This window comes from Anas acuta, chromosome 1, assembly GCF_963932015.1.
Source record: "Anas acuta chromosome 1, bAnaAcu1.1, whole genome shotgun sequence".
Classification (NCBI taxonomy): Eukaryota; Metazoa; Chordata; class Aves; order Anseriformes; family Anatidae; genus Anas; species Anas acuta.
In genome coordinates, this window is record NC_088979.1 from 133,144,841 (window position 1) to 133,167,731 (window position 22,891).

At 39.4% G+C, this 22,891-nt stretch overlaps 1 protein-coding gene across 3 annotated transcripts in view; it reads right to left on the reverse strand.

The window, feature by feature from the left end:
- Nucleotides 1-892: 892 nt before the first annotated feature.
- The window catches only part of KIAA0930 (KIAA0930 ortholog), an 80,617-nt gene continuing 58,618 nt past the window's right edge, over nt 893-22,891 (reverse strand). For 2 of the 3 annotated variants that reach the window (XM_068657750.1, XM_068657768.1), the window contains 8 exons: nt 19,369-19,476; nt 17,969-18,046; nt 15,973-16,074; nt 15,400-15,540; nt 13,490-13,684; nt 11,187-11,349; nt 8,998-9,153; nt 893-5,861 (listed from right to left, as the gene is read on the reverse strand). In XM_068657750.1, coding sequence (XP_068513851.1) covers nt 5,821-5,861; nt 8,998-9,153; nt 11,187-11,349; nt 13,490-13,684; nt 15,400-15,540; nt 15,973-16,074; nt 17,969-18,046; nt 19,369-19,476 — 984 coding nt within the window. In that variant the 3' untranslated portion in view covers nt 893-5,820. The remainder of the gene's footprint in view (nt 5,862-8,997; nt 9,154-11,186; nt 11,350-13,489; nt 13,685-15,399; nt 15,541-15,972; nt 16,075-17,968; nt 18,047-19,368; nt 19,477-22,891) is intronic. The other variant, XM_068657760.1, reaches the window with a different exon arrangement.

Genomic DNA, 22,891 nt, shown 5'->3' on the forward strand with positions numbered 1-22,891 from the left:
ACCTAAATGCCCTGTTCTCTTTCTCCCTAACCTCTATTTTTAATTTTTGCCTCACCTATTGCTGATTACAAAGCTAGCATGCATATCTTAGAAGAGATGTTACACCACACAGTTTGTGAAACAGTCTTGGTCTCTGTTTCTTTGAAATGGAACCATCACCAGGTCCACTTTATAACTGGTGTGTTTGGTATTTCTTTTTCTATATTTTTATATAGAAAAATCCCCTCAAAAAGCCTACTGTGAAATGTTAGTCACATAAATCAAGTGGAGAGGGAAGATGTAGTGCCTTGCAAGTCTTTAAACCAAAACTGATTCAATGTTGATAAGTACAAGTTATGGTAGTATAAACATGGAAGTGCTAAAAAGTAATCAAAATTTAACAATACTATACAAATCCATATTGAAGTTTTTTTCTGAATTTATCATGAAGAAATAATTACAGCCAACAGTCTCAATATTCCACTCTACACAAACCTAAATACTAATGGTTATATAACTTAATTTGAAAGAAAACACACCTGTTTAGAAGGACTTTTTTTTTTTTTTTTTAATGCCAGCATCTAATGGGAACATCAAAAAGCCTTTTAAAACAAATTCAGAAGTACACTGACTTTTACCTTCTTCCCCTATTATATATACAATGTGAAGTTGCCAGAGGCTGTTCATTGAAAGATTCAGCAAGCAGTCAGAAAGTTAAGTTTTGCCCAAGCGGAAAAAAAAAAAGAAAAGAGTAAACAGACTACTTTTTCTCATGAGTGTCTATTTGGCAATGCTTATTATGAGTACCACAGAGTGTTATTCCACTGTTCGTGCTTGCCACCAGTAAAGAATACATTCAAACTCAAATCCCACCAGGCACAGTAGAGAGTAAAAACTGCTAACAAAATTCATGGTCGTTTAAGAGGTCTGTTTATTGGCTGCAGGGTCCAACGCTTTCTTCACTGCTGCCATATGCAAAATCAACTCCATTTTTGGTGCACAAAGGTTCTCCTTGCTCTTTGTTCAAAGGGTTCAGTACAGTGTCAGCATCATTTCCAACCCATCATCGTTTTATCAACACTAATCATCAATGAGGCAAAAAAAACAAACCATGCAACAAGTGTTAGTTTGATGAAATTAGGTTGAAAGTATTTATATATTTACACATTCAACATTGTAACCTGCTTGCAGTCTTGTATTATTTCGATCAAAGGTCCAAACAGCTACATTCTGGTGTAAAATACTGTTTCATTTAAGGTTTGATGTAAAAGCTACTTATTTAACAATGCCTTTTACTGGATTCTGCTGCACCAATTTTTGACACAGAATTTCTATATACCAACACCACACACTTTCAGTCACACCTCAAAAAACAAGATAAGGCATTGGCAGATAACTGACTGCTGTGACCAGAAGAAATCCAATTTCTAGAGCTTTCAGTCATAACCTTTGGGACCATGAGAACCTAACATGAAGTGTGAGTCTGTAGGAGATGGCCAGTTCTTCCAAGAACTATAACTTGTGATTTCTTGACACTGCTACTCACCACACAGAATTTAAGAGTACTAACTTCCTAAATTAAAAAAAAAAAAAAGTTCTTAAACCCCATTGGATTAACAACAGGACCTAGGCACTTTTGAAGACTGTGTCTTATATCTACCTTTAATATGGGGAATCTTTAGACTGCAAAATACAGGACAAGTAATCATCTGGAAAGTGAAAAAAAAAAAACAAACACATGATTGGCAAGCAGCAGTTCAACAATCTTAAAGTGCAGACTATTTATGTGGTCTCCATGTCCAACCTCTGTGACTAGAATGGGATTCTGTGCATGAGGATCTGCCAGAAAAGTGTGTTTGCAGAGCCAAGGACCTGACTATTTAAATTAAAACATGGTAAGATAACATACTTTGCGCAAACCATTTTACTGTGAAAACTCATCCTTGCAAACAACTCTCTTTTTAGGAAACCAACCACACCGACTGTGATGAGAAATGCAAAACCAAGTGATCCACATCCCTAACATGCTCAAGCCTTATAAACAATGAGGACTGGGAGAACAAAAAGAGAAGGAACATGAACCCACAAAAACTGGGATTTTCAGCTGCCTGCATTAGCCAAGACAGCTGAAAGATTTGTTACATTTTTTAAAAAGGCTTCTTTTAAAAGCAGACTTGGAACCCATCCTGCACTGGCTGGCAATAAGAACATGATTTCACATATGCTGTGGTCTCTAAGGCAAAGCAATAATACGCTAATACAAAATAAGTGATTTAAGAGCTTTCTTTAAAAACTGAAGGCTTTCTACTTGCTAAATTGATAACAAAGAAAAACCTGCGTAGGGTGAAAAAATTTACAGTCTTGCATTTGACATCTGTCAACATATATCATCGGTGAAGAGTTGAAGTGATAAGCCCCAGGTCTCCAGAGGGAGCAAATGGGTAGAGCGAGGGAAGAAGTTAACTCGGAATGAGGTATGGTGGGATTCTGTAAATAAATAAAAAGGTTCTGCAAAGCTTCCCGAATCTGTTAACTGTGCTGCTTTCTCATACAGAGCTGATGTCAAGTATCAACATCAATATGAAATGAAATGAAAACCACTGCACTCCCAACAGCCAGGATGTGGACAGCTGCACTTTCCTGCACTCCAGTTCATTCCTCAGCAACGTAAATGGTCAACAGAGGCTCAAATCTAATGGTTTACTGCTTTGGAGCTACAGAATTAAAACCCCCTAGAGGTTAGAGAGGTTTCTATCTAACATTCCCTTTTCTTTTTTTAGTATAGTGCAATAGCAAGTTAAGGAACCAGCCGTGCATCCTTGACCCAGGCAAAACTTGGATCACCTTCTCTGTTAATCTCTCTGTATGAGGACAATAAATTATAAGGGTTTAAAAGCAAAACAAAATATGCATTTTTTCCCTCCTACCTGATAACAAGCTAAGAAAACATGTGCGACACATAGGAACTGCACATCAGTTGTTTAGAGAGGAAATAGTTGAGAATCTTGTACATCTAACTTGTTTCTAAAAAGCACTATTGACATTCAGTAGACTTTTTCATCTCCATTTTCTATGGATGTCCATTTGGGCATACCTGTAGCCCTTTTCTACTAAAAAAGTTGTCTTCAATACAGATATACCATACCTGCTAGCAGGATAAAATAAACCAATTAGCTTTTTTTTAATAGGAATTTTATATTCATCCCTTCAAAAACCAGACATCAGAACTCATCTGTGTACATATAACAAAGCAGACAATATTTCTCATATAATAGACAAGGGATCTGTGCTGTCTTTTCTGTAACATTGCCTTTCTACTACTGTACTACTTTAGAATCTTTCTTCATTTGTCATTTCCTCTGAAATCTTATGTAAGATCTGTTCCAGTCTTTCAGAATGCATGAAATTAAGCTACCTAAATTTAATATACCAATGTCAGAAAAGCATTAAAAATTACTGTCAACTAGGCAGTACTCAGGCACCCATGACTCAGGTTCCGATCTGGATCCGCTTCGTTTCCATGTCTGCTATTTCTCTGTTTGACTAAAAGGTATCAATTGCCACTAGTACGACAAATATTAGATCTCTCTCCCTTCCATCCCTGATGAATATTTGAAGGAAAACAGCACTGCTTTGCCCACCCCAATATGAAAACATAGAAAAAATAAAAACATCTTCAGAGGCTTCAGAGTAGGACTGGTGTTCTAGTTGAAGAGTGGTTTAACTGTTGCCATGGACATTGGGAAGGAGAATCTTTGTGCTGTCTGGCACTAGGCACACTACCCAGGGACCTCAGGTAAGCACCTGGACTGCCTTTGAAGTTCCTAGAGAGAGCTTTTCAGCTGCTCATTTAGGAGTCAGTCTCTCTCCCTGGGATTAGGTAGGAAACCTAGGCACCTGAGTTGCATGCCTCAGGTTAGACAGCGTGAACACCCTCACACACACACAAGCACACACTCCCATGGAACGAGACTCAAAGTCTGCAACATGAGAAGTGGCTGTGCTGGCAATGACCATGTGAACTTTTTTGTAATGCTGTTGCAAAACATATGAAATAAACTAACTACTGGTCAGCTGTCCCTGTTATGCAGTCATGCTGCCAGTATTAGAAATGCCGTCACTCTGGACTATGGTGACTACTTCCAGGGCTAGCCTCAAAAACAAACAAAAAAGACCTCCTTACTATACTGGATTCATCATGTAGGGCTGAATGATAAAGTTAGTCTACCTTTAACACTGAAGTGGAGCTACTCCCATAGAACATGACCTGAGGAAAAAAGGCAGAGTCCTATTTGAGAGGTTAAGTCATCAGAGGCTACTGAGAAAGTAACAAAGTACTTTAGGAAGGCCTGGGTGTGAGGGAGACAAAGGTCCAGGCTCAGAGCACATGTAAGTGTGGCACCAGCATTAGAGAGTTTAGGTGCTCAGACTCTGAATAGTGACAAAAAAAGACACCTTTACTCTTCATAGATTTCTTTGTGCGTGTATCAGTGTCACTTGCCATAAGTGACAAGCTACCCCACCCTTTGCTATGCCTGTTAGGTGGCTGTAAATAATGTGAAGTATGACTAGCTCTCACATCGAAGCAGTGAATCAAACTGCAGTAGTCTCAGTATTTTATCATTTAGATTTCACGTGTCAAGGAGTGCAAACTTTTTCTGTTTTGAGAAAGTGGCATTTTACCTGTAAACATAAGGCTTTTTTTTCCTGAGACCTCCCAAAACACAAATTTAAAACCTCCTACTAATGCTATTTTTAGTCACTTTTCAGAGCAGAATTACATTTAAAACATTTGTCTCAAAAGAAAACTTCTTGTGCTTCAGCACGTAACAGTACAGCAAAACAACAGGAAAAGATGAATCTGGGAAAGCTGCCAAGACATTAATCAGCTCTTATGCCCTCCTTGGCCTTGAACACTATCAGTAAGGACAACTTTACCTACTTTGGTCCAGTGTGTGCAGGAGCGTGTTGGTTATTGGTAAGGTTTTCAGTTTTTGGAGTCCATTTGTGGCCTCCTATTTTTCCATTTCAGCCTCAAACTAAAACTGAATCAACTAACAGAGATAAGCAGCATTAGTAGTGGATATTAACCTCAGCTTTAGTATAGCAGCACATTTTAGCCTTCTTTTCACTGGCTCAGTTTCTTTGCCAGGTCTTGAGGATGAAAATGTTGCTGTTCTTTGGTAGATACAGAAATTTGTCAGCAGAGTTCTCCTGTCCTAACACTGACACATGAACAAATGGGAACATCTTAAGCCTCTTTTTAAGCTCGGACCTATCCGACTGCACATATCCAAATGGCAATATATCTTTATGGTATCATTTTCCTTTTCCTCCTTCAGCAGGAAATTTTCTCATCCCTTCAATCCCAACACGCACAGACGCACTCACACAAATTAAGTCAATCCAACAAGGAGAGTATGGGCGAGAGTCTATGGAACAACGTTCATTAGCACATCATTATGAAATTCTCAAATTGTTTCTCTCAAAGAATATAAAGTTTAACACATTCTGTCCATATTGTTGGTTTCTTAGTTATAAAGTAAACACAGTAATAAACTGTTCATAAAGCATTGACTCCTTTTAAACGCAGCCCCTTCTTGTTTTATCTTGCTGAAAGTCCACTTCCAATCGGAAACACTCAAGTGATGTACTGCAAATGTGCATACGGCGTATGACAGCAGAGGAAGGAAGAAAGAGGCACTTTTGATCGGCTGGTATTCTTTGACTTCCCTTTTTCCAGTGGAGGTTTATGTTCCTGACACTAGATGGTAGTGTTAGCACAGAAAACCACTGTGGTTAGGCACTTGGCAACAAGGCTCCAAGGCTGTGCCCACTCTGCTATATCATCAGAATTGGTTTCTGACGCACTTCCAGGATATCTGGGGAAGGGAAAGAAACAAAAAAGGAACAGCAAATTTAGGAGGTTCCTGAAAGTAGCCACTGCACAAGGAAGTAAGAACTGAAGATTCATTTCTAGACTGCTGCATAGACCCCTGGTTACAACACTGAAGGAATTTAAATTACAAATAGCAATGAGACTTTGCCTATTAATGAAATCTATTCTAATCCCTCCCAAGGTGCATCCTAGTTGAAGGATGGTAAACTGCAAGTATAACCATCATATAGAAATGAGAGCTGATTTAAGTGTCATTAATAGTGGCATGAAACAACATGAGTCAGGCATGGGGATGGTGGCAATCTTCAGAGAAACAAGTGTAAGAAACATTATGCCAAAGGTTTTTTTCCTTCCTGAAAGGAATCATCCCCAAGTCCCTTACACAGGTTTTTGGCTCAGAAGATGTTGGCACAAACAATTCAACAGTTTCATCTATTTTATAGCCTGAAGCCTACATTTCTGCACTCAAAAGGCTGCAATAAGAACATTCGTTTTGTTAGCTCCTCAGCCCCATATTGCCCAAATGTGACAGAATATGAACCTGCAAGATAGCTATCATAATGGGCATCTTTCCAAATGTGCATAATAAAACTAGCGCACTGGCACAGCAGTCTGCAGAAGTATCTGGAAACTGGGCTGCTAGGTCTTTTTCCAGGCTACACAGAGAATAAAGAATGTCGGAAAAGGGAGCATATGCTTAATTAACCAGCAGGTCACACATAGCTGCACACAAAGGGCATGACCTGAGTAAAAATTGATCCACACCTTCAGAGGGTTCTAGACATGCTTGTAAAGAATGAAACATAGCAGAGTGAATCCAGTGAAGGGCCATAAAGATTATTAAAAAGGATTGGACCATCTGACATGCAAGGAAAGGCTTAGACCTGCGTCATTTAGCATGGAGAAAGACAAAACTCAGAGCAGAGGAAGTCTTCTCAATATGTACAAACTCCAGATATTTTTGAATATTTTGATCACTATCCCTAGCATTTTAATTTTGTAGTACAGACTTGCCTAAACTACTCAAAGGAGATGAATGTCTTTCCCACTGCATCCTGCCCCATGTGTAATGCTCCTTTCTGCTGGAAAGCTGCCACTGGCACAAATGCATTAATTACAAAAAGGCACTGGAAATGGGCTCTATCCGAAGCACCAAGCTAAAGCAGACAATGAAAAAACTGCAGATTAAAATTCTGCCTTACAGCCCAGACATTTTATGTCTCTTTTCATTGTGTCTCAATAAATACACTGACTCCTGCAATTGTATGTTAAACAAATTAAGTCTAAGAAAGTGCATTCAAGCTAAAAGCAAATATTTGAGCATGGAGGCATTTATGCTACCCACTTGAGCAAGTATTAAATGCCAGCAGGAACAATGTATCTTTTGTGAACTCAAAAATGCCTGTGGTGAGCTCTAGCTAACCAGCTATAATGGTATCAACGTAATTGTTGTAAGGAGTAATTGTATATTTTGTTGGAACTTTGTTCAAAATCCACCCTTAATTATAGAGGATCAATTCTGACTGGAATTTGTAATTTCTTCTAAACTGAAATCAATTTCTACATAGAGTGAAAGGCCAAATGGTGTAGAAACATCTCTCTGCTAAGTATGTTTTTGCATCTTATCAGCTACAGTTTTCCTTATCTGTAGGGAAGGAGCCAGCCTACTTTTGCAACACGGTCTGAGATCGCAGCCTGCAAAGGAGGACAAGACAGTAGCTATTACTGTTACACTAGCACAGTACAATAATGACATGAAGAACACACCCATGCTATCTTCCTATCTCTTTTAGCAGTAGATTAATCTGTTTAACAACAGATTTCTCAATTCCTGTCCTGTTAGCTACTTTTTGGGAACAATCTGGAAATAACCACTGAGTTCTCTTTTCAGATCCAGACAAGAAAAAGCTGGCGCTGATCAGAAGTCCACAATCCAGACAAAGCTATTCATAAGTCATCTGATCTGGTAGATGAAAAGAAAAAAGATTAAGTTCTTAGGTAAATTAAAAGGATCTTCAAAGGTTAGAGACAGGACTTTTAAAATTGCTCTGCGATCATAACTTTATTCCATGTGATGACAACTTTATTCCAGTATAGAATTTGGAGCTGAGCAACAGCTTTGCCTGAGATACTATCATGCACTTAGACCAAACTTTCTTTGTACCTGAGACAATATGTATTTTCAGAGGGAATGCATTTCAGGACCTCACTTTCCACAGTAACACTAGTAATGGCTATACGAAAGAAACCGCCACTGTATTTAGACAGAGAAGAGAAACCACTACTTCTTTCTCAATTTTCCTAAGTATCTCAGAGTCCCATGAGCTACCTCATACCATGAACTATACCATTGAAAGGCTAGCATTCCTGCTGACGCAGGCATCTGTTCAAACTAGCCCACCTATATTTGCAGGCAGACAAGGGTTACATGGATGTCATATTTGATACTTCAGTACTTGCCTGCTGTAAGATGTAATTTATTGTGATATTGTAGCCCAGCTGAACAAATGCAGAGTTGGCCATCATCAATGTAGTAACTGGCATACCTAGACAACAACATGGGACTGATTGCTCCTGGTGTGACATAACCACTACTTAGCTTGATTAAAGAAATTGGGCACCTGAGAGATTTATAGCTATCAGTGTGAGCACTTTGATCAATCCAAGCAATTCATGTGGATAATAAATCTAGGACTCAAAATTGGCAAAGGAGATCATTCCAAATCCAAAACTGCATAAAAAAAAAAACACATAACCCTCTTCAGTCACAGGTCTCTGCTACAACTATTGCTGTCAGTGGGCAGGCTCACAATGAGTTGCCCTCCACTCAGGAGATGGATGAACTTTATATTCCAGTATTAAAGCCACTAACACTCTTCCAGAAACAAAACCTACCAGCTTGTTTGAACTCTCACCAACCAAAATTAGCCCAAAGCCAGAGAACAGTTAGACATCATTCCACTTGCTCAAACTGATTTGCTACTACAGTCAGCAAATAAGGTTTGAAGTCATGTTTGCTTTCAGAGAAAGGCTCTATCTTAATAGCAAAATCCCACAACATTGAAGGCTGCCTGGGAACCAAATGACTCTGTTTATGGGTAACGGACATTAAAATCCACCTGTTAAAATTCGATGCAATGGCAAAGTGATGTAAGTTAAGTGTGCATAGAGTAGAAAATTTTCATCTGTTCTGTTCAGCTTCAGCCACGAGCCCACCAGAGACCGTCCTGTTCCAGATAAGGACCGTGACCTCAGATTTGTTGCACTGTGTAGATCTGTAAGGGTAAAAGACAGCATGTTTAAAATGACTGTACTTTCTGCATTTTACTGAAAGATTCAACGAAAGCTTCTGAAAATAATATATATATATATAAAACGGAAAGCCATCTATTAATTTTCTAGAGAAAAATTGCACACAGGTCGCTTATTACTACTATTATTTTTTAAATCAGTCAGATCATGCCCAGTACTGAATTCACCATTTACATTGAAACTGATGAGTTATATCAACAACTGGCAGTCGTAGTAAATCAAATCATCATCTACTATCAACCAGCCAGGAAAGGAAATGAAGCACTTGCACAAGCAAAATCTTAACCCAGCCTTCCCTTATATACAAAATAACATCCCTACAATTAAGTAGTTACTCATGCAGAAATGTATAACAGAAGGAAAAATCTATCCTATGAAGAAGATTAATATCTAACAAGACACAGGAAGAGTCAGTATTAATAAGGAAGTTCACTGCAAATCTCCATGCATTCCTCCAACCAAACCTGGGATTATTCTGCCATGTTATTTATTCTTCATGAAATTAGTTTAGAGATCCAAAATGTATTTTAAAACAAAAGGACACTGAATCTTCTCTAAACTAGAGGAGATATTTATAGCTGCAGACATGAATAAGTATGTTACATCTGTTGAGTGTTTCTAGGCTTTCTCTCCATTCCTCTGTAAAACTCAGTCCAGCCTCACAGTGCTTAAAGCAGATGCTGAAGTGAAGATAATTCTGGACCAGAGCAATCCAAGCTCTGGGAGTCATTTGTTTAAAAGTAAGTCCTGAGGAAAAAAGTGGCAGCTACTCTGGTAACATACATACGATATGGAGGGAAAAAAACAAACAAACAAAAAAAAAACAACACTTGTTTTCCCTCCTTTCCTGTAAGTATGTATGGCCAAACAGTCTATTCCCGGTTTCCACACTTCACCACTATGTCAAGAGCACTGCGGTGATCAGGTCAGAAGGACTTGACTCTGGTCGCTGGAATAAGCATAATTCTCCTGCTGTGTCATGCATGTCCACAGCAAAAGCGAGCAAAGCCTAATAGACTGTTCCTGTCCACAACAGCTCTGTCTGCACTGGGGTCAGGTCTGCAGCAGCACTGGCCAGACCAAGGACACTGCCGACCTTCAGACAAGCCAGTTACTCTCCAACCACAAGGCCAATATACACCAGCATTTCCCTACTTCTACAAAAAGCCCATCTTTTTGTCAGCTGAGAAAAAAAAAAAAAAAAGAATTTCATTACTACAGCTCCTGAGCAAATACTGGTAGGACACTCAGATTTCTCTAATTTGCAGTCATATTGAATTTAGATACTTCCCCTTTTAGAAAGCTCATTCTTGAATAAATTAAACTTCCTAGTGTAAGCTATTAATATATATATATTAAAATAATATTATTTTTTAAATAAGGTCCAGGAACAATAAAGTCAAAACATTTATAACCATAAATAAAACCACACTTCTCAGTATTTTATATGTATATTATATTATATGTATGCTATAAAACATTTGGAAAACCTGGAATTTGTTCACTCACATAAATAAAAGAAAATGGAAAATAAAAGGATGTTCTTAATTATGGCTAAGTATGCTAGGATCTGATATTGCAAAACTACTGAGTAGACACTACCACCACCAATGAGGGCTTCTGGATGAATGCTTAGAACTCCATTCTATCCTGCACAGCCTCCAGTAGAAATACATCAAAGACAGAAGATTCCATCTGGGAAAGCAGTTCTTCTCACTACACTGCATAGTAAATGACCCAAGCTCTAGCCTTTTTGTAACTAAACATGGAGGCACGCTGGTCTCCAGCTTTCAGAGGGATGCTTTGAAAAAATAACCCCAGTTTCAGAGTGGCACCAGAGATGGACTGGGTGAGACACACCATCAGAGAAGTTTCTGTGGAGCTAGATTTTTCACACTGTAAACCTTTTGGAAAATCCAGCACTGGATTTTCCCTTTCCACAAATGTGTTCCCGCTCCACTCTGGAAGTCTGCTTAGCTGGTGTTATTTCTCTCACCTCCACCATCATCATCTCTGAAGAACTCCTCACTGTCATTTGCTGAATGGGATTTTTTCATCTCAGCAATTCGATTTCGGGGCACTTTTCTCTTGAGGGATGGGGAGAAAAAGGATGGGCGATTGTTGCGTTCTGGTGTTGGTGGTGTGCTGAAAGAAGTGACCTGAAAGGAAAAATAAAGGAAATGCTAGGGAAAGTTTTGTCTAAGAAGTTCTGTGCTTCTTGTAGGAAATAAACAGTTTCAGATATGCACCATAAGGTTATCACATGTGAAAATCAGAATCACGACTGGTGCCCCGCTGCAAGTTTTATCAGAGTGGTCTGATAAACTGACTGTGTCAACTGCACAGTCATCTCAAGACATTCATCAAGATGAAAGTATTTTGGTGCATCAGAACCCTCAACTATTATGTAAATAATGAAAAGAACTCTAGAGCTGTCATGTGATCACTTTTCAAAGGGATTTATAGTTACAAAGGAATAAAAATGCAGATTAATAATTTATTTAGGCACCAAGAATGTCAGTATTATTTTTATATGTTGAAATTCAGAAGACTTAATAGGCTAAGAATGTACTGTATTGGACACGAAACCGTGCATCTTCATTTCTTTGGTAAAGATTAGGTGGCTGTTTGCCTTGTTAAACAGATGCCACAAGAGATCACTGTGTCTGTGAAGCAGGGTCACAAGACAATAACTCAAGATGCTGATGCAAAAGACAAGTCAATGAGCAACTCTATGTATATTATTTCTCTATAGGACGGACAAAAGCAAGCTGAAAGGCCAGTGATGATTTGGTTACAGCAAGTGATGACAAATATAGGGATACAATTGTCTATGGTGAAATGCAAGTTAGTCACAGAACTACAGAGACACCATTTCTTCAGAGCAGCAGTTGCTGTTGGGTAAACCACAATTATAGTCAGACATACCTACTTCAGAAACAATTTCAATTTCAGTAATTGCTAGTAATATTTTAACCATTTCCTTTCAAATTAAAAAAAAGGATAACTACTAGGCTAACAGAGGTGATCAACTTTTATCTCATTCTTACTTTTTCACACCGTTAATTTAATGATCCCATAATGCTTCCTGAGATGAGATCACTGCTCATATCTGTCCTTACAAATAAGGAGGGAGGTGATGTGTGAGTGAGGATGACAGCCAAGCCAAGCCGATGTTGCACTGCAGAAACCCGCTATGTCATCCCTCTATCATTAACATAAAAAAACCAGAAGCATTCTACCACCCAACTGATCCTCTCTTGAGTGCACTTGATCTCTAACCTATGCTTGTCTCAATTTATTTTTAATTCTGTAGCCATTTCATATCACACCTGCAGGGAAAACCAGACACAGACAAATCACCATTAAAGCCATTAGCAAAGAGCAATGATAATACATTATCAAACAGAGGCACTGGAAGTCTTGGAGTCAAAATCTCAGGAAGTCCCTCCAGGCCTGGTTTCTTCAGGCTGTACCTCTACAGCACAGAGCTTGCACAGAGTTAATGAGCTCTGTGCTGACAGCTCATTTCACCTTTTAGGAAGCCAGAAAGAGAAATCCCATGACTTCCATGGACACCAATGGAAGCAGACATGCTGGCCTTTAAACTCCACAGGTTACTGATGTTACACAGGAAACCAGGCTGGAATCAGTAATCACTCTGCCTGAGTCAGGACACATCTGTATAGGTATTTTAAAGACACACTGCCTAATTCCCATTAACTAGGTAAAATTCTTTAACTGAAATCCATGCTCAAAACTGAAAAAGGGCCAAATCAGGATCTTTGGACAGACTCTTGGTATTTTACTGCACTTGTATTAACATTAAGCATAAGCATAAATATGGTCGTACATCTTGATCCACAGTCTTTGCTTTAATATTATACAGGCTTTGCACTGCTGGTATTCACTCTTCAAAATCTGTGAAGTTTAGTTAGCAACCTACACCACATACAAATTCCCCATTTCTAGGTAAAACCCATCTTGTACAGAAATGGGATCTATTAATTTTCATAAAAATAGGCAGAACCATAATTTTCGTTGGCATCAACATCACCGTTGTTTCAACAAAACACTCCTCCAGAAGTATGAATCATGCTCTCATCTCTGTACTCATTATTTGATCAATGGAAACTGCGACAAAAATCCATCTGCATATATTGAATAGCTCTGAAATCTATACAAGCAAAACCAAGTTCAGAACCATGATGTGGGTGAATGCCAGCTTCAGTGCATCCACTGGAATTAAACAAAACATCCATGCTTAACCTTAAGTCAGTATTTCTGTCTACTACTTACTCTCTCATGCACTGGGGAATCTGGATTTGAGTCCTCTTCTGTACCATATGGTGAAGTGTCACCAGTAGAAACTCTACTCACTGCCATTTCCGCATGTCCTTTCCCTTGTGGCCCTTTCATTCGGACAAACTCCATGTTGTTATATTTATAGAAGCCAAAAGACATTTTTTGAGCCATCTTTGCTGCAACACTCACCTACAATGCACCAAGACGGGAGAGAAATACATAAAATATCACCTTCAAATATAAAACAATGTTCTCTGAAAGCAGTTATCTAAGTATAAGTCAAAAACATAGCAGATAATAGTCATTATCTTGATTCTTAGGAAACTTTAAGCCAAAGTCTGAAGTGATTTCCAAAGGGGAAGCAATTTTACAGATGCAAAAATAGATGCTCAGAGGAGAATCAACTCCTTCAGCTATCCAAAAAGCAAAGTTATCCAATAACAAGCTGAGATAAAACAAAAGCTTTTTTCAGACCCACACAATGTGGCACGCTGAAGCACAGGAAAGCACACACATAACTCAACACAACCCACACAAGGACAATTGTTTGAGCCCAAAAAGTAACAGACACATACAAAAACCAGCAAGGCACACAGCCCAATTCCAGCATTACTGTGTGGCAAGTACAATTCAGACATTTGTGTCACATTGTTAAACCCAAAGCAAAAAGACAGAGCTCCCATGCACAACTAACCTGTATCACATTGCTCACCACAGAACCCTGACATCTTTTGAACCCTCTCAACAGAGAAAAGGGTTCAATTTCCAGTGAACACAACTGAACTGAGAACTGAACTGAGAACTAGAAAAAGGAACAGACCAATATGAAAACAGTCGAGGTTTTGACAAGTGAAATAAGGAGGACTTACGTATAAGCTTAAGTGGTTTATCACAACTTTCAGCAGTTTATCCCATCAAAGGCCCAGGTTTGTTTATAAGGTAACAATTTATATTGCACTAAGAATTAATACAGACAACTGAAATCAAGTAACCTTCAGAAGTACAGAGAGCTTGCTTCTCTTCTCTTAAGAAGAGTGAAAATACAAGCAGATCAGATTTCAAGTTTTGCCTTTGGCTATAATCAAGTGTTCAAACAAACAATTCTATTCCATCTAACTAAACAATATGAAGCAGAATTTTTATATTCCTGTTCTTTGGTAAAACGACTATAAGAGTATAAACTACTCACATGTGAAAAAATGGAGAAGGTAATTATTCAGGCCCTCTATTGAAGAGGGTAGGAACAAAGGGAAATGAAGGAGTTTACAGTCACAGTAGGTAGCGACTGGCATTCTTTTCTTTTTTTAATCCTTCAGCACTGTCTTCACAGTAAATATTTTGTGAAGTTATTGGCTCATGCATAATCTTGACTAAGTACTGAATTTGAAGCTACAAGTGAACGCATTTCATGTTTCTATAGGAAAGCAATGAAAGCTTCCTTCCAATGCAGTGAAACTACAGCGGCCTTTTGGAAATATCCACAAGTTGAGAACACACTAAACACAAACACATTTTACATTTAACAAGATAGTTATCAGAGTTTAAGATCTCCATGTAAAACATGCTTTCACTGAAGTAACTAGAAAAATCCACGAGTTTTCAGAAAAATGAAAGGGTTCCCGGAATTCTGTTACTCAGATCCATTCTGATGTCATACTCTTGCATCTTCATCAGCTTCACTCCTTTTGGCAAACACAAGAGCAACGAAACCTGATCTGAGCAACCTCAGCTGCAACCTCGGTGCACCCAAAAGCACTAACTTTGGAGCAGCTTTCAAAACCAAAAAGGATAGGTCATGATGCAGATATCTAACACGACAAAAAGCCAACAGCCTCACAGTAGCACAGAAACACTGTAGTCAGTATCATTGTTACAAAAGACATTGTCTTTCAGAAGCACCTTACCCTGTTGTCATAGACCTTCTTGAGTGCTTCATAGCGGATGGACCCCTGAAAAATCACTCCTTGGAAGGTGTTGCTTTTGTCACTGGCAACCAGCTCCACACAGACCATTTCTCCTTCTCCTACAGCCATGTCACTGAAAACCTGCAAAGTGGAAGACAAAACACTTCAGGGAAAACTGCAGCTGGTAAAAATCAAAAATACACTGAGATTCCCGTGATTCTCCTCAGGCCCAATGTAGGTTTTAATGTAAAATGGGGAAAAGTAATAGAGATGTAGGCTCTATCACAGCTTTTCCAAAAACCATAGACTCCAGGCAATGTCCACTGCACGTCGTGTTTGGGTAAGCAGCTCTTACAATCAGCTTCTCTTGCTTCAGCCCATCATAAAAACGCGTGCCAAAATCCAGCTCTAAATCCTGATTTAGAATGAGGAATATCAAATAAATCATCATGGACTTGCCCCATAAAACCCCATGGAATATAACCCTCCAAAAACATTTGTTCAAAAGGTGCCAGAAAACAACCACTCTGGACATAAGACAGGGACAAAACCCTGCTGCAGCAAGGAACTCACCTCTTCAAAACTGTCGATCATGAAAAATATGTTGGGATAGCTGATCTTTGACTCCTCTCCTTTGCTGTCCATTGGGTGTTTGCTAGGAGACGCAAACACTTGCTGAGAAAAATATTGAAAAAGAAAATTATATATATATATATAGGTTTTAGATTTTATCATTCCAACAATATTAAACAGTTAAAGAGGGAGAAGAATTCATACTGAGTAGCTTTCTTTGATTCTACCTCCATTTGCAAAGCTTTGAATTAAAGTAACATGATGAATCTCAACACATTCACCATGGGCTAATTTAATTACGTTAGAAAGTAATGTGACTTGTCAATGTTTCAGGCTTGCCTGAAACAAGGACATCTTCCAGGCATCCTTGTTCTTATGCCATCCAACGTAAATCCAGAAAAAACACCCCAAACTCATCTCCAGTCACATACATGAAAGGAAAATACAGTTTGTAGAGATCTTATTGTTGAGCCAACAGAAAATTGATATAGTCTGAAAAATAATGTAGGGGAAAGTTAGCCTGTTTTTACACTGGTTTCATGCCCTAGGTACTCTCCTGGTATGAGCACAGTAGCTCTGTCACAGCTCTGGAGTAGTATAGCATGTCATAATCCTGCACAGGATTTCTCCCTATTCAATATCTGGTTGTGCACAGATAGGGTAATATATGCTTTCTAAAGCAAGAACAGAGTAATAAAGATCTTAAAATGTTGGCTTTTGTTCATTTAAAATGAATGGCCTCAATGGTGCACGTTTCAATGAAATGCCTTAATGCAAATATGCTTTCCACAGTACCTAGAATTGCCTTTTCCCTCTCTTCATATAACAGCTAGAAATGTTATTTGTATGTACTGATAAATTCTAATGTGGGTTTCTCCTAGAAAAGGGGAGACAAATAAAAATTTGTAAGCAGCTTCACAGCATAAGCCTCTAAAAATGAGGAACAAAAAACCTTCTCCTTATTCTGAATACTGCTCACATGCTTCGCACAGGCCTCTTATCCTCATTTTCCTAGTTTTCAAACGGGTGTGCAATATTTAGAGATTTCTTTTTCTAAAAAGAACTGTGCAGAAGTTCTCTGGGTGAAATTTGGACTTTTACACAGCAGAAACAGCAATGAGAAATAAAAGGATTGTTGTCAGCGATCTAACACGGTATCATAACAGAAATGGCAGAAGGGAATAGTGTGCTCAACATACTAATTACAAATAAAATAATCAGCATTGCTGGTTTTCTTTGTAGGCAAAACAACAACTGAGTTCAGTGTGGTAAAACAATATTAAAGGATTAAAAAATATTGGCTTATTTTAGGCAAAGCCACACAAGCAGCTGAGTGACCTAAAGGAATGGAAATGCCTGAGATAAACAGTTTATGCAACAGAAGCCTTTTGAAGTAGAATTTTTGCCAGCTAGGAAAAGTTGTTGCAAGATCTGCTGGAAACTGAAGAACTCTAGCATTTCTTATTTCTACCTATGCTTAATTATTCAGTCTCCTCCACTATGCTAAAACTTGGATTAACTCTATACTGCACACAAATAAGTAATAAAGCCTTCTGTGTAGTGATGGAAGGAAAAAGCAGTTGAAGGGAGAAAACAAGAATCACATAAAACAATAGAAAAAGCAGTAATCAGTAAGTAGTCTATCATTTAATATTCCTACATTACAGATTAACTCTGAAGGTTTCTTGTAACTCATGTCTAGTACAATTTTGGGTTTACCCTCAGGTTATTTTTAACACTTAGACATACTCCCTCCAGCACACTCTCCCCAAATGCAGTAAGCAATGACACAAATCTTGAGAGCACAGAGAGGTCTTTATGGCTTTCTGCGAGGGGCTATAAAGTGCATTTAGCTGACAGGCAGGCTCGAGGTGCTTGACAAGGGTGAATCTATGACAGAACACAGCATGGGAACTGCTGTCCTGGTAGTGATACAGTTTTTAGGATCACGTAATACTGGATGCTCTTACCCACAGTAAACGTAGGCTAGTCTCACCTGAGATTTCTTTTTGTGAATGTGAATGTCTCCTCCATCGGAGCGTGTGCAAACAGCACACGTCACCACATAATCCAGCTAAAACAGCACACCAGATAGACAAATTAAGATTTGGAGTTAGAAAAAATAAAAACCACACATGTGGACGAAGCAGAACACATTCTGCCTTCATTTTTTTTTTCATCTCTAACTAAAAGTAAACTGTTTTGGTATTGCTATTTCCTTCATTCTCATTACTATCCCCAAACTCCTGCAATTCTGTTGATAGTCCACAATATTTTTGTTTATTTACTATATGAGCGGTACTGAAATCTTTTACAAATATACACGAAGGAGTGCACAAGCTATGGGTAAAGAAACTCCTATCAGCATTGTTTACCATTAAGCTTACTGGTCAGCTGTGGAATACGCATGCCACACAGAAGAACACTTTAAGGTAGGAATGGAAAATATATCCTCCCTTCCAAAGAAAGAAATTGAAGCAATAATAAACACAAGCAATACACTAGAGAGATCAGAAACTATTACCGTAGCCTGCCAAACAACTTGAAAAAACTTAAAAGGTGCATGTGTTACAACTCTGGACTGCAATGCCAGCTGTAACATTATTTTCTGAATTCTGACTGTAGCAAACAGATTCTGTTTTAATTCATTATTAAATAAGTGCAGAAACTGCTCTCTACAGAGAAGTAATGAGAATAATGAGAATTTTGGGAGGAAGGGGACAGAATAAAAACAAGTTATTCTCCAGAATGTGTGCAATGAGCCAGCAGTCTCTCATTTTGGAATCATAATCAACAAAACTTTTCAGAGATCTAGAATGACTATAGTATTGTTCACCTTCCCAAAGCACCAATGTAACGTATGTAATAACTGAAGAACACGTAAGTTAATTAAAAAAAATAAATATAACATGCTAGTTTAATCTTCCCATCAACAAAGAGAAAAGGCTTACTAAAGCTCTGATGTCAAGAACAGCAAACTCCCAGTGCAATACATAACACCTTTACTGCATTTTCACTTCACAGTTTCCTCTCTTAGCTGTACTGGTGTTGTGAACTCTAATGAAAACGTTGCTAGTCTAACAGTCTCATTCACTTTCAAACTATTATACTTGGCAAAGCCTTCCATTTTGTAAAACTTTAAGAGAATAAAATTCAGTTCTGCTTCACTGGGTGTACTTAAAGGTTTTGAAGAAAGCTATCAGGACTCTACTAAAAACTACCTCAGGTTTTGTTCAGTTAGACTCTGAAAGGCAAAATAAAAAAACATGTTTTGTTTCTGTTCTCCAGAGGTGTTCAGATCCCCAAAGCTACAGAGGAAATAGGTCAGATCAAAGCCTTCCACAAAATCTCTCGAGCATAAATAGCTCATAAAAATTAAATAAGCATCACTGTTACCTTCTGTAGAATGAGGTTCAAGTAGACGCTCTCTTCCCAATCAATGTCAGGGTCTCCCAGCCCAGGAAGCTTCTTAGAATCTCTCCGGTAAACTTCAACTTCAACCTGCTAAGAAAATATCACATCTTGAAAAATATTATCTGAAGGTACCTATATGCATACATAATATTGACACCAGAAATCGCACATTGTGTAGCTTCCTGATATATTTTTCTGTCAGGATCAGATTTTGCTGACCATGCAAGGCCAACTCTTGTGGAAGACTTTGCACAAAAGTGAAGTTTCATTTATTCCTTATGATGGCTATGTTTTAGCGTAAGTGAAATAAATAAAATTTCCCTTCCACACACACACATTTCTCTTAACATAATCCCGTGGAATCAAACATGTCACCAAACTAACACCATTGTCAGCTGGTAGCTGTTTGAAGAAAAACACAATGCAGAGGGAAATGGGATCCAAAGCCATCTTATCAGCAATAAGAAACCTTCATCCCAAGGAGCCCATAGATGAAGAATCCCCTTTACCCAAAGCCAGCTGAATGTCACCAGGGATAAGATGAAAATGACACAGATCTGCACATTACTGTGGAGGCAGGAGGAAAGAACTGAGCTTGTTCACAAGTGCAGTGGAAGACTGGGATGATGAAGTTCACAGAAATCATTTAGGTAATCCCTCTTCTACAAGTTACACACTGACAGTACTAACTGGACCCAGTTACGGGCCCAGTATGAAATTTTCATTTGTACTAAAAAAGAAGCAAAAACCAAAAGGCCCAAGTAATCTCAGAAAGCAGGAACAACCCCACAAATGCTAATAAATTGAAGCAACTAAGACAATAACTAACACTTAATGTAGTGTGCAGAGTTAAAGAGCAGTTTTAAGATGCTTTAAAGCAGTTAAAGATGCTTTAAAGCAGCTAAAGACGCTTTACAAAAAAATCTGCAGGACAGCTTACCCTCTGAAATAGTGAGTAAAACAAAATAGGGGAATAGGTAGGTAGTACACTTTTTAGATGCCAAAGCTGTGTACTGTCTTGATAAACTTGGAAAAACATTTGTTTCTCTTTGTCAAAAATCTTTTTGGTTAACATTAACATTTCTTAGATATATGTTAAAATATCTGGAATACTGTGACCAGTTAACATAGCTGCAAACAGGGCAATTCCTGAACCTTTTATTTTGTTTTGAATAGGGCGGAAAAAAAATGGTAGAAATAGTTTATTAGAAAACAGATTGTCACAGAAGCCTGAATACATGAATGAAATCAAACAGAGTAGGATTATGTCCTATAGTAAGCACGTATTTATTTCAAGTCCTATGGGAAGGACAAAATTACCAGGCTGAAGTACAGTGAAGATGAACAAAACACCACAACATTTCAGGCTGATACCATCACTGGATAGCATGAAAGCTGAACACATTGTTTGTTATGATTTTTTTTCCCCACTTACAAATATCTTTTAAAAACATTACAGACACATACAGATGTCATTCCTGTATTTCTAAACCTCCTAACCATGAGTTTTTATACTGGCAGCATGATTGCACAAAGCATTGAGAGTTACTGTAAAAAAACGAGACTAAGGTGGGAGCAGCTGAGGGCAATAATCTCATCTAAACTCATCTCCAAATAAACTTCAGGTGATTTTTGCATTTTCGTGTCTAACAGCACAGAAACACGTAGTCACAGGATTCCAGAAATACCTTGTGAGACAGTCAGGATGTCTAGAAATGAAGGATTGGATGGAGGCAAGCCTAACTGAGCAATTAAAGGGTACAACTCCAGGTTTAGCTAATACCAGGGTAAATGAGATGAAGGACACAACAGGGACTACCTCAGTCCTTTTTCACCTAACACACATCCCATCCCGTTACAGATAACAACAAGGAACAGCCTCTCTCTAATCAACTGACATTTTTCCCTAGGTTAGGGAAGTTTCTCCACTAACTTAGGGTCTGATTCCCAGGCAGAACAACACACAGGTCAGGGCACCATGGCTCATAGCAAATCTCTGCCTCAAGTGCCAAGCACTCAAACTCTACTGTAATTCAAAAGGAGATGGATCGTTCTTTTTTTTTTCACAGAATTTCTAGGTTGGAAGAGACCTCAAGATCATCGAGTCCAACCTCTAACCTAACACTAACAGTCCCCACTAAACCATATCCCTAAGCTCTACATCTAAACGTCTTTTGAAGACTTCCAGGCATGGTGACTCCACCACTTCCCTGGGCAGCCTGTTCCAGTGTCTAACAACCCTTTCGGTAAAGAAGTTCTTCCTAACATCCAGCCTAAAACTCCCCTGGCGCAACTTTAGCCCTTTCCCCCTCGTCCTGTCACCAGGCACGTGGGAGAACAGGCCAACCCCCACCTCGCTACAGCCTCCTTTAAGCTATCTGTAGAGAGCGATAAGGTCGCCCCTGAGCCTCCTCTTCTCCAGGCTGAACAAGCCCAGCTCCCTCAGCCGCTCCTCATAGGACTTGCTCTCCAGACCCCTCACCAGCTTCGTCGCCCTTCTTTGGACCCACTCAAGCACCTCGATGTCCTTCTTGTAGCAAGTGGCCCAAAACTGAACACAGTACTCGACGTGCGGCCTCACCAGAGCCGAGTACAGGGGGACAATCACCTCCCTAGCCCTGCTGGCCACACTGTTTCTTATGCAAGCCAGGATGCTGTTGGCCTTCTTGGCCACCTGAGCACACTGCTGGCTCATATTCAGCCGACTATCAACCATCACTCCCAGGTCCTTCTCTGCCTGGCAGCTCTCCAACCACTCATCTCCCAGCCTGTAGCTCTGCTTGGGATTATTGCACCCCAGGTGCAGGACCCAGCACTTGGCCTTGTTGAACTTCATACAGTTGACCTCAGCCCATCGGTGCAGCCTATCCAGATCCTCCTGCAGAGCCTTCCTACCCTCAAGCAGATCGACACACACGCCTAGCTTGGTGTCATCTGCAAACTTACTGAGGGTGCACTCAATGCCCTCGTCCAGATCATTGATGAAGATATGAAAGAGGACTGGCCCCAGCACCAAGCCCTGGGGGACGCCACTAGTGACTGGCCTCCAACTGGACTTGACTCCATTTACCACGACTCTTTGGGCCTGGCTATCCAGCCCAACGAAGTGTGCGCCAGTCCAAGTCAAGAGCAGCCAGTTTCTTGAGGAGAATGCTGTCGGAGACGGTGTCAAAAGCCTTGCTGAAGTCAAGGTAGACCACATCCACAGCCTTTCCCTCATCCACCCAGCGCGTCACTTTGTCATAGAAGGAGATCAGGTTTGCCAAGCAGGATCTGCCTTTCATAAACCCATGCTGACTGGGCCTGATCGCCTGCTTGCCCTGCAAGTGCCGCATGATGACTCTCAAGAGGATCTGCTCCATGAGCTTCCCTGGCACTGAGGTCAAACTGACAGGCCTGTAGTTCCCCGGGTCTGCCCTCCAGCCCTTCTTGTAGATGGGCGTCACATTTGCTAGCCGCCAGTCAACTGGGACCTCCCCCGATAGCCAGGACTGCTGATAAATGA